General features: G+C 39.0%; 1 protein-coding gene across 10 annotated transcripts in view; it reads right to left on the reverse strand.

The window, feature by feature from the left end:
• The window catches only part of SLC17A5 (solute carrier family 17 member 5), a 76,609-nt gene that overhangs the window by 24,406 nt on the left and 40,071 nt on the right, over nucleotides 1–12,132 (reverse strand). For 5 of the 10 annotated variants that reach the window (XM_070376200.1, XM_070376198.1, XM_070376197.1 and 2 more), the window contains 4 exons: nucleotides 10,523–10,615; nucleotides 8,359–8,517; nucleotides 1,936–2,068; nucleotides 116–263 (listed from right to left, as the gene is read on the reverse strand). In XM_070376200.1, the coding sequence (XP_070232301.1) occupies nucleotides 116–263; nucleotides 1,936–2,068; nucleotides 8,359–8,517; nucleotides 10,523–10,615 (533 nt within the window). The remainder of the gene's footprint in view (nucleotides 1–115; nucleotides 264–1,935; nucleotides 2,069–8,358; nucleotides 8,518–10,522; nucleotides 10,616–12,132) is intronic. The other 5 variants (XM_070376194.1, XM_070376202.1, XM_005902349.3 and 2 more) reach the window with 2 other exon arrangements.

Below are 12,132 nucleotides of genomic sequence, written 5' to 3' on the forward strand. Positions count from 1 at the left end.
TATCAATAGTAAAGTTTATGTTATGCATAATTCACTACAATTAATGATTAATAATGATTAATAATTTAAATAATAACTTAAAGCTAATCTGAACCAATCTTAAATCAGTACTCACGAAGGAGCAATGTCCAGATGGTTAATGCTAAATCCAGAAGAGCAAAAGCCTCCCAGTGTTGTTGATATGGTTAGGAATGCAACAGCCAAGGAATAATCGCAGCCTATAAATCCTGCAGCGACCAGGAATATCGCAGGTCCAATCATCCCTGGAGTTAAAACGTTATAGAAAGAAAAAAACAAGCCCCAGCATTAGTATTTGCTTGCTGTTTAATATAGCATAAATCTGAGATTTGATATTACTGCCACCTACTGTAGAAACATTGTACTGCCTGGAAGACTCAGCTTCAATTATAGTTTCATAAATAAAGGAAATCAGTCCTGAATATTCATTGGAAGGACTGATGCTGAAGCTGAAACTCCAATACTTTGGCCACCTGATGCGAAGAACCGACTCATTTGAAAAGACCCTGATGCTGGGAAAGACTGAAGGTGGGAGGAGAAGGGGACGACAGAGGATGAGATAGTTGGATGTCATCACTGACTCAATGGACATGAGTTTGCGCAAGCTCCAGGAGTTGGTGATGGACAGGGAAGCTTGGCATGCCGCAGTCCATGGGGTAGCAAAGAGTCAGACACGACTGACTGAGCGACTGAACTGAACTGAAATAAAAAGTGCTGGAAAATATATAGGATTAATGCAACTATTATAAAAGTTAAAAAATCTCTTTATGCAATGTTATTAAATTTACATGTGACCAGGACTCAGCTAATGTTCTACAATGTTTGAGAAAAGAGCAAGAGAATGACTAAAACATACGGTTCCAGAGAGAGGCAACAGTTGATACAGAATATGATTCAAAATTCACATAACCAAAGAAAGTAAACTAAATAATAAACTTTGTTAGATAAGGTTAGGAAAATACTCCATCTAGGTTTTGACAACTGAAACCGGTATGCGGAGTTTATTACAGGCAATTATGCATAACATCGGAGAAGGCGATGGCAACCCACTCCAGTACTCTTGCCTGGAAAATCCCATGGATGGAGAAGCCCGGTAGGCTGCAGTCCATGGGGTTGCTCAGAGTCGGACAGGACTGAGCGACTTCACTTTCACTTTTCCCCTTCATGCATTGGAGAAGGAAATGGCAACCCACTCCAGTGTTCTTGCCTGGAGAATCCCAGGGACGGGGCAGCCTGGTGGGCTGCTGTCTATGGGGTCACACAGAGTCGGACACGACTGAAGCAACTTAGCAGTAGCAGTAGCAAGCATAACATAAAAGTAATATAGGAAGGGATGTAACGAGCAGCTGCTGTGTTTTCTGTGCCTATAGCAGGGCCATTCAGTAACTCTCTATGATGATGGAAATGCTGTATTTGTAGCTACTGCAACCAAGGAACTTAGTAGTTGTCTTACATCGTTTTAAAATTCACTTTTCTGAAATCAGAGTCTGAAACATGATTATTTAAGGTTCCTTTGAGTTCTTTGATTTATGGGTCCTCATTTGCTATAATGATGCTAGTATTTATTTTTGATTGAAATTTAAAATAGAAAAGGGATGGAGACTTTCTTACTTTCATTGCAAACTTAGAGTTGAAAACAAAATGATTTATAAAAATTCTGGGGAAGATATTTAGCAAAGCAAGCCTTTTTTTTTTATAGCTATAAGAGTATGGTAGAGACAACAGGATATTATAAATCGCAATCCTCAAAATGCATCATTCAAAAAGAACCATCTTATACAGACATGTACTACGTGTGTTAAAATATATTGTTTTGATATGTGAACAAATAACTAATATTATCACTTTTATTTTGCCTTTCAACGTAAACACAGTAAATAATTGTAAACCAAAACAACATGATTCATTTTTACCTACCTATAAGGCTAAAAACTCTTCGAACCCATAGAGTTGAAAAATTCCATCTTGCCCTTAAATTGTCAGCAGCTTGACCAGACAGGATCATACATAACCAACAGCCTAAATAAGGGACTGCAGATAAAAACCCATTCTGGAAGGAATAAGAAGATCCAGGATTAATGATGGAGGGAAAAAGAACCAAAATCACACACACACACACATACACATACCCTTACCACCACATGAAATACATAGCAGTATTGTGCTAATTTTTACATAATACAGTAAGCAAGTTCGGTTTTTAGAAGGATTCCGGGATTCAGCTCAATGCAGTCCCGGAGAGCCTGTCTCACGGGGAACCAGAGCTCCCCGTAGTCTAGTCTGCTTAGGGTGATCTTGAATGCTATTTTGGGATTTGGGCTCTAGCTTCAGTGAGAGGATGTCTTCCTATTAGCCTAGGGCTTTCTCCCATAGGACAGTCTTAATTTATTTATTTTGAAAACATTTTTTAATTATAAAATAAAATTCAGAGAAAATCACATTAGTCAAATGCACAGCTTAATGAATTATTTTAAAGTGAGCACCATCCAGATGCTGTTAGAAACTGCTCTCTTCCGGCTTCTTGCTTGAGGATGCCCAGACCTACTTCAGCTGCATCAGTGCCGGGTGCTGATGAAGGTGAAGTGACAGCAGAGGAGCCCAGGGCTGCTGGTGCCCCCCCCCAACCGCCCCCCACCTTGCTCCAGGGTGACGAGGATGCATGGAAGAAGTAGATGAGGAGTTTCTCATCAGACTTTGTGCCCTCTGTATCGTGTCCCCGTGATTCCCCTGGCATTTGCCCCAGTGGCCCTGGCCCACCCAGCTCCCTCTGCTGATGTCCAGTGGTTTTATTTCCATCCTTCTGTCTAAGGCAGGATACAAGGGCCTCAGGCTCTATTCCTTTCCATGTCTGACATGGGGTTTGAATGTTACGTGTTGTCTTTTTGGTTTATTTTGTTCTGAAATTAAAGTATGCAACATAAAGAAGATGCAGTTTAAAAAAACAGTGCCTGGAGCACTCGCACATGCTTCGAGCAGAGGACAAAGGTGGTGGGTGATAGAGAGAGCTCTATTTTTCCCCCCTCTTCTCTTCCTCTACAACACTACCTAAACAAAATGAAAAACCATGAGATATGAAACAGAATGTCTCATGGAAATGTGTTATTCATTTTGATTTGACTGCTTTTCAGGAAATCACCCATTCTGGAAAATGAAGAAAGCATACTCAAAAAAAATTTTCTTTCTATTCATTTTTTCTTTAAGCACAACCTGAGGTGCCAAGCCTAAATGGCCCAATTCTGATAAAAACAAAGGTTTTTCAGAAACAGACACAGACTTAAGAGAATGAACTTATGGTTTCTGGGGAGGGGGGAAGATGGGTGTAAGGGATAGTTAGGGAGTCTGGGAGGGACATGTACACGCTACTGTAGTTAAAATGGATAACCAACAAGGACCTACTGTACAGCCCAGGGAACTCTGCTCAATGTTATGTGGCAGTCTGGATAGAAGGGAAGTTTGGGGGAGAATAGATACATGTATATGTTTGGCTGAGTTCCTTTGCTGTTCAACCTGAAACTATCACAAGATTGTCTGTTGATTGGTTATACCCCAATACAAAGTAAAAAGTTAAAAAGAGAACACTTTTTAGTCTGAGAGAGATGGGTACACCTGTTAGAGATGTACAAACACAAAAAGGTAGAAAGATTTTATCACTGATATTAAAATCTGGTAATAATAATTGTTTTTCCAAGAAAAACAATTTATTCTTATATTTTGATTTGTTCTGTAGTTGGTTCTAGATTTTTGTTTCTTTTTTCTCTGTTGCTATAGTTGTTGATTTTATTATTTTATTGTTACTATTATTAATTTATTTATTATTAATTATTTTATTATTACTATGAACTCTCTTTGCTTTTTCTTTTTAAAATTTAATTTAATTTAATTTTACTTTTTAACTTTACAATATTGTATTGGTTTTGCCATATATCAACATGAATCCGCCACAGGTATACATGTGTTCCCCATCCTGAACCCTCCTCCTTCTTCCTTCCCCGTACCATTCCTCTGGGTCGTCCCAGTGCACCAGCCCCATTAAGCTTTTGAGAAATATTTTTTATTTACTTTTTTATTTATTAAAATTGTTTTAACTGGAGGATAATTAGTTTACAATATTGTGATGGTTTTTGGCACAGTTCAACATGAATTGGCCATAGGTATACATGTGGCCGCCCCATCCTGGTAATAATTTTATCTAATAAATAAATTCTATTTGTCTAATAAATAAATCCCATCTATCAAATAAATACATTCCACCTAATAAATCTGGTAGTAATTCTGTCTAAGCATAATTAATGGAATAGATCAGCAAAATTTGCTAATATTTTAAATTTAAGAGTGCTTAAGAAAAGATATAATTTTTTATCACAATTTGTGATCTATTTTCAGATGTTGTATGCTTCTAGTTCCACTTCTATGGTTGAATGTTTTTCTTTTTTCTGGTATTGAGTAATTTCTTCTTTAACTTTATTCCATTTAGAATTCTGCATAGTGGGGGACTTCCCTGGTGGTTCAGTGGCTAAGACTCCAGCTCCAATGCAAGGGGCCCAGGGTTTAATCATTGGTCAGGGAACTAGATCCCACATGCCACAACTAACAGCTCACGTGCCGCAACTAAGACCCAGTTCAGCCAAATAAATAAATAAATAAGAGATGCTAAAAATAAAAGGAATTCTGCAGAGAGGGACCACATCTATTGTTTGTGGCAGAACTTTACACATGAATAACTGTAGCAAATGGAGAAGAGAATTTTCTGACCTTGGCCTTGTCCTCTGTTGGGCTAAGACCAACAATAACTAGTTACTGAATTTTTCCACTTAAAATTCCAGTGGTAAAAACTCCCCTGAAAACCTAAAACTGCTAACATCTTCAACATTTATACCACATGTATATGTCCATGGGTGTCTTCCATAGTTATTAAGCATTCTGTTCAAGGATATAGTCCCTTGTATTCATTTATTTAAAAAATTGATTCCAAAATGTTAATATTCAAAATAGGCCAACAGATTCTGCTTCAACTCTCACTGAGTTGTAAGAAATAGGGACACTAGGAAAAAATGAGGAAAAAGTAAAAGTGATGATAACTAATAAAACTAAACATATAACAAAGCAAGCTTATAACAAATGATCAGATCTTTAAACTTTTTAATTAATGAGATTATAATTTTAAATACAATGCATTTCAAATCAAGCTTTATTTTGAACAAAGGCTGTTTCATGAATGTAGTATGCTGATTTTTCAAGGAAAAAACCATTAAAAAAGAGGCTTCTATATAATAAGAGAATCATTTTCAAACTCTATTCACATTTCTTTTAATTTTGATTCAAAAAGCAAATGCCTTTTTTTTTTTTTTTTTTTGGTTTGTTTTATTTTGGTATGAAAATTCCAAGTAAAAAGATTCTAGTTTTTTTTTAAGATTCTAGTTTTAAAGTCTTTCATTACAGAACTAAAAAAATATTAATGAAAAATAAATGAAGGCAATTAAGTACATATACTAATCAACATTCAGAAAACTAAGATCATGGCATCTAGTTCCATCACTTCATGGGAAGTAGATGGGGAAACAGTGGAAACAGTGTCAGACTTTATTTTGGGGGCTCCAAAATCACTGCAGATGGTGATTGCAGCCATGAAATTAAAAGACGCTTACTCCTTGGAAGGAAAGTTATGACCAATCTAGATAGCATATTAAAAAGCAGAGACATTACTTTGCCAACAAAGGTTTGTCTAGTCAAGGCTATGGTTTTTCCAGTGGTCATGTATGGATGTGAGAGTTGGACTGTGAAGAAAGCTGAGCGCCGAAGAATTGATGTGAGAGTTGGACTGTAAAGAAAGCTGAGCGCCAAAGAATTGATGCTTTTGAACTGTGGTGTTGGAGAAGACTCTTGAGAGTCCCTTGGACTGCAAGGAGATCCAACCAGTCCATTCTGAAGGAGATCAGCCCTGGGACTTCTTTGGAAGGAATGATGCTAAAGCTGAAACTCCAGTACTTAGGCCACCTCATGCGAAGAGTTGACTCATTGGAAAAGACTCTGATGCTGGGAGGGATTGGGGGCAGGAGGAGAAGGGGAAGACAGAGGATGAGATGGCTGGATGGCATCACTGACTCGATGGACGTGAGTCTGAGTGAACTCTGGGAGTTGGTGATGAACAGGGAGGCCTGGTGTGCTGCGATTCATGGGGTCGCAGAGTCGGACATGACTGAGCGACTGAACTGAACTAATTACCAGTCAGCTATTGATACCGCATTCTTTTTATAGTTCTCCTGGGACATTTTCAAAAAGAAGCATCAAGTGGAATGATCCTTAAATTTGCATGCAATTTGTCACTACGGTAGGGGACTACAGTCAAGCTCTGTTAACAGAGAGCTTAGGAAAAATGAGGTTGCTTGCAACAAATCCATCCCAAGCTATGGGTAAAGCCTCAGTTCAGTTTAACTTCTGTTAATGCAATTGGTGGATATATTTCAGTATAATGGATTTTGTTTTTCAAAAGTAGCCGGAGGAGTTCTTTACAGCTTAGCTGTCTAGGTCAAGTTTAAGGTTTGGTCTACGTGGCCAACGTTTTCAGTATGCTTTGGAATTGAGTGACTGAAATGTTCACTTTAACAGTGTTGATAGCTTTAGGTCCATGTAACCACTGCAGTTGTGCCGTCAGCCTTACTGTCCTTACATTCACCACCCAGGCTGCTACTTTTTCTTCCAGGGTTTCCACTCTGGCTCAGTAATAGTTCTTGGGGGAATATACCATATTTTATTTATCTGTTCATCAGCTGATACCATTTGGGTTGTTTCCACCTCTTGGTTATTATGAATAATGATGTTATAACATCATTACGTACATCATGTACGTGTACATGTTTTTGCGTGCACATATGTTTTCAGTTCTCTTGGGTATAGACTCAGAAATGGAATTATTAGGTCATAATAACTTTATGTTTAACTTTTAGATGAACTGCCAAACTGTTTTCCATGGCAGCTACACTTCACATCCTACCAGCAATGTATGAGGGATCCGTTTTCTCTGCATTCTTACCAACACTTGTTATTTTCTGTTTTATTTATTTTTTTATTCTGATAGGTGTGAAGTGGCGTCTCATTATGGTTCTGAGTTCCATTTATGTATTGAGTAATAGTGTTGAGAATCTTTACATGGGCTTATTGGTCATTTTCATATTTTCTTTGGAGAAAAGTCTATTTAAATCCTTTGCCCATTAAAAAATTGGGTTATTTATCTTTTTATTATTGAGTTGTATAAATTCTTTACATATTTGGAATACTTAACCCTTATCAAGTATATGATTTGCAAATATTTTCTCCCATTCAGTGGGTTTTCATTCTTGATAATATCCTTTGAGGCACAAAAGCTTTTAATTCTGATGAAGCCCAACTTATCAGTTTTTTCTTTTGGTCATGTGTGCTTTTGGGGTCATATGTGAGAAGTTGTTGTTCAATGCCAGGTCACAAAGATGTACACTTCTAAGAGTTTTATCATTTTAGCTCCTAACATTTATGTCTTTGATTCATCCTTCATTTGAAGACAAAAAACACTACCAAGTTTTCTTACAAACTATGCCTCTTTCTCTTTATGTTTTTCTTCAATTTCTTTAGAGACAAAATCCATCAACACAGAGATAATAGGAATTGTCTCCATTTGATGAGATCAGAAGGAATTGACAGTTTTAGGGAAATATGTCTTATACAGCTTTACAACTATAGCTCTGCCAATACAGAGCAACCTCTGCACAATAATCTTGTGTCTTCCAATACCCCACTCGGCTGCCAGCAGAGTCCTGCCACCATCCCTTTTACAAGGGAATACAGTATCACCTGCAGGGCTACCCTGGTGGCTCAGACGGTAAAGAATTTGCCTGCAACACAGGAGACCAGGGTTTGATCCCTGGGTCAGGAAGATCCCCTGGAGAAGGGAATGGCTACCCACTCCAGTATTCTTACCTGGAGAATTCCATGGACAGAGTAGCCTGGTGGGCTACAGTCCACGGGGTCATAAAGAGTCAGACACGACTGAGCGACTAATACACACACACACACACACACACACACACACACATACACACACACACAGTACTACCTGTATTTGTCATCTGAGATCCTGGCATGTTACTGGGCGCTAGTGAGATCTTCACAGTTAAAGGGGATACTAGCCAAGATACCCTGAATCAAGAGTTAACACAGACAGAGCAAAGGAACAAGCAAGGCTAAAAAGAGAAGTCTTTAGAATCTAGTATAAAAGTAAAATGGAAGATGCAAAATAACTGAGTTTCACATAGATAGGAACAAATTCTGTATATTCTCTATAAGAAGTAGATGCTTATTTTTTCTTACCTCTTGAATATTGAACCTTAGGACTTCCTTCATGTAAGTAGGCAATAAGGTCAATAAAGTATAAAAAGTCCAGTTGTAAGAAAAATGTGCAACTACAATAGCCCAAAGTGGCAGTGATTTCAGCATGGGTATCCATGGCACTGACTTCTGTGAAGAGAGCTAGAAAACAAGCAAACAAACACCAGGTGTAATTGGGATAAGCTACAGCTATGCTTGGGCTTCCCTGGTAGCTCAGCTGGTAAAGAATCTGCCTGCAATGCAAGAGACCCCAGTTCGATCCCTGGGTTGGGAAGATCCCCCAGAGAAGGGATAGGCTATCCACTCCAGTATTCTTGGGCTTCCCTGGTGGCTCAGATGGTAAAGAATCTGCTTGTAATGTGGGAGATCTGGGTTTGATACCTGGGTCAGGAAGATCCCTTGGAGAAGGGCATGGCGACCCACTCCAGTATTCTTGCCTGGAGAATCCCCGCAGGCAGAGGAGCCTGGAGGGCTACAGTCCATGGGGTCTCAAAGGGTCGGACATAACTAAGTACAGCACAGGACAGCTATGTTTAAATCTGTATCTTATCAGCTAAAATTTCATCTAGAACACATTATCAATCTTGGCTAGTAAATCTTAGATTTCTGAAACAACTCTAAAAATATTAAATAGCAATAGAAACTCCATGATTCAGATTAGAAGAAAAAAACAGAAATGTAATCTTAGAGCTCAAAGGTCAAACTAAAAATGCCTTATAAGTGTCAGAAGTCCCCTGAAGTATTAATTTCTCCACCTTAAAAAGAAAGGACAGTTTAATAATCAAATTCAGAGGCTGACATAAGGGCAAAGGTAAGAGACTGGAAGTCCTATTAGAATTCATATTTCATTCTCCAATCTTTATTCAATTACAGTGATTTATAAGAACTGTGCAATAAAAGGTTTTTTATGTAGCCATCTGGAGTAATGGTCTTCAAAGCAGGGTATAAACATCCCAGGGGTCGCAAGATGATCCTCCACTGCATGGAAAGGCATACTAGATCTATCTATACTCACTATACTCATTTTAAAACAAGAAATTAAGCTGTATTCATATTTAACAAAAAGGTTGGCCCTGGAATATGTCAGATAATCACATATTGTCTGATTTCCCCAATCAAAAGGGGTTTAATGGCGTCCTTACTTGTTGGTCTGCCCTTGGTGTAGTATTACAGCACACTTTAGTTTATACCTGCCTTTCAGAATGGATTTATGGGTTTCATTAGCCAGTTTTAACGAAAACAAATCTACAGAATTAACAAGGACTGACTTCCCTGGTGGCGCAGACAGTAAAGCGTTTGTCTGCAATGCGGGAGACCCAGGTTCAATCCCTGGGTTAGGAAGATCCCCTGGAGAAGGAAATGGCAATCCACTCCAGGACTGTTGCCTGGAAAATCCCATGGACAGAGGAGCCTGATAGGCTACAGCCCATGGGGTCGCAAAGAGTCGGACATGACTGAGCGACTTCACTTTCCCTTTCCCTGGTGGTTTAGTGGTTAAGCATCTGCCTGCCAATCCAGTGACCCAGGTTCGATCCCTGGCCAGGGAAGATTCTGCAGGCTGCAGGGCAGCTAAGCCCACTTGCCACAACTACTGAGCCCACACACCTAGAGCTCGGGCTCTGCAATGAGAGAAGCCACCGCAGTGAGAAGCCTGTGCACCACACCTAGAGAGCAGCGCCTGCTGGCTGCAACTGGAGAAAGTCCACATGCGCCAAGGAAGACCCAGCAAAGACAAAAAAAATCTTCAAAAGATTCATCTGGAGAAGGTAAACAGAAGTCTAATAACATAAGTACAAGTGAATGCTAAGAAAATAGTAGAGTTGACACTTTTCTTCATGAGCCCTTTGTCAGCTACCATACCAAACAAAATGATGGCAGGCTCATCAATACTCCGTATTCAAACACACTATTCCCATTAAACAATGTATTATTATTAATTTTTAAGTGACAAAAAGCTTTTCCTATTAAAATTCAAAATTTATGTATATATTGTTTATTTCATCTTACCCATCCTTTAAAGAGTCTGTCTTTATGTAAATTTTATAATGTATGAAAGTACAGAAGTGCATACAGATAACCATAAAAATATGCATATGCTCAGATTGTTATCCCCCACACTGTATTTTTTAAAAATATATTTATTTACTTGGCTGTACCAGGTCTTAGTTGCAGCACTTGGGATCTTCAGTTGTGGCAATGTGGCATCCAGTTCCCTGAGCAGGGATCGAACCTGGGCCTCCTGCATTGGGAGTACAGAGTCTTAGCCACTGGACCACCAGGTAAGTACTCCCACTTTATAGACACATGATTAAGTAAAGCCTGGAGACCACTGGTCTGAGAAATCAGTTCCTTACATTTCCTGTATACTGAGACTCTGCTCTGTCTTCTTCAAAAGCTGGAGCAATCTATGTTTTCACCTCTAGGGTGCACTATTATTTCAAAAAGGGGAAGAACCAGTATTACTTGGGGCCTTTTTTCCTAGGGACTTTTGATCTGATTTGGTAGATATACTCTTGTGATTCCCCCCATGTATCAAAGATGTAGGGGATATGGGGGAAGAGAAAGAGAGGGGACGATTATTCTTATATAGCAGGGTTCTTGATTCCAGCTACACTTCAGAATCTCCTTTGGCACTTCAAAATTACAGTTGGCTGTGTTCTACCCCAGACTTGCTGATTCAAAGCCAAAGTCAAACTTCTGAGTGAAGGGCCAATGTATATATTTTAAAAGGCTTCCCTGGTGATTCTACACAGCAGTGGTTCTCAAACTTTGCTGCACGTTAGAATCACCAGGCGAGCTAAAAAACCCCAGAGCCAAAATCACACCTGAGACGAATTAAATCAGGTTGGGAGGCGGGTGGGAGATGGGTAGGATGTAGGTGGCCATATTTTTGAAAGATCCATGGATGATTTCAGAGTGTAGCAAACTTTGGGATCCACTGTTGTAGTAACTGGGGCTTCCCCGGGCGGCACTAGAGGTAAAGAATCCACCTGCCAATGTAGGAGATGCAAGAGACTCTGGTTCTATTCCTGGCTTAAGAAGATTCCCTGAAGAAGGAAATGGCAACCTACTCAGCATTCTTGCCTGGAGAATCTCATGGACAGAGGAGCCAGGCGGGCTGCAGTCCATGGGGTTGCAAAGAGTTGGACACGACTAAGCATAACACAGCAGCAGTTGTAGTAATTAAAGAATTCTGCAACCTCCCCACTGCTGCACTGAGCCCTAATCACCCCTTGCTTGAAAATCTTAGGACAAAGAGGAAGGAAAAAACCAGTCTAGAGAATTTAGCATTTAAAGGAATTTGGAATATAGCTCTTTTTACATGGCTTTGAAACTCACAAAAGAAGTGAAATCATACTTCTTTGTTGAAAAATATGAGCCTAAATGTATCTGATCTAAATAACTGAAATATATCTGATATAAAATACGTAATAATTTTAAGACATGTTTATAACTATGTATTTACACTTACTGATGGTGATGTTTTAGAAGAGGATAGGGCTCTGATAATAGCTTCTGTAGCTTTTCACCAGTATTTAGGCATAATCTTGCTTATATTAATATAAATGAAGGAAAATTGAAACAAACTGAGCCATACCAGAATATTTTCACAGTCTAACAATTGAATTTTCTATAATCTGAGTGTTTTGGAGAATCACTCAACCATGAGCAGCTATACGTGGAGAGTGATTTCAGCAAGATGGCCAAATAATATGCCCCTTATTGGTATCCACTGTACCCCACCCCCAACAACAA

The sequence above is a fragment of the Bos mutus genome, chromosome 9, assembly GCF_027580195.1.
Source record: "Bos mutus isolate GX-2022 chromosome 9, NWIPB_WYAK_1.1, whole genome shotgun sequence".
Lineage (NCBI taxonomy): Eukaryota > Metazoa > Chordata > Mammalia > Artiodactyla > Bovidae > Bos > Bos mutus.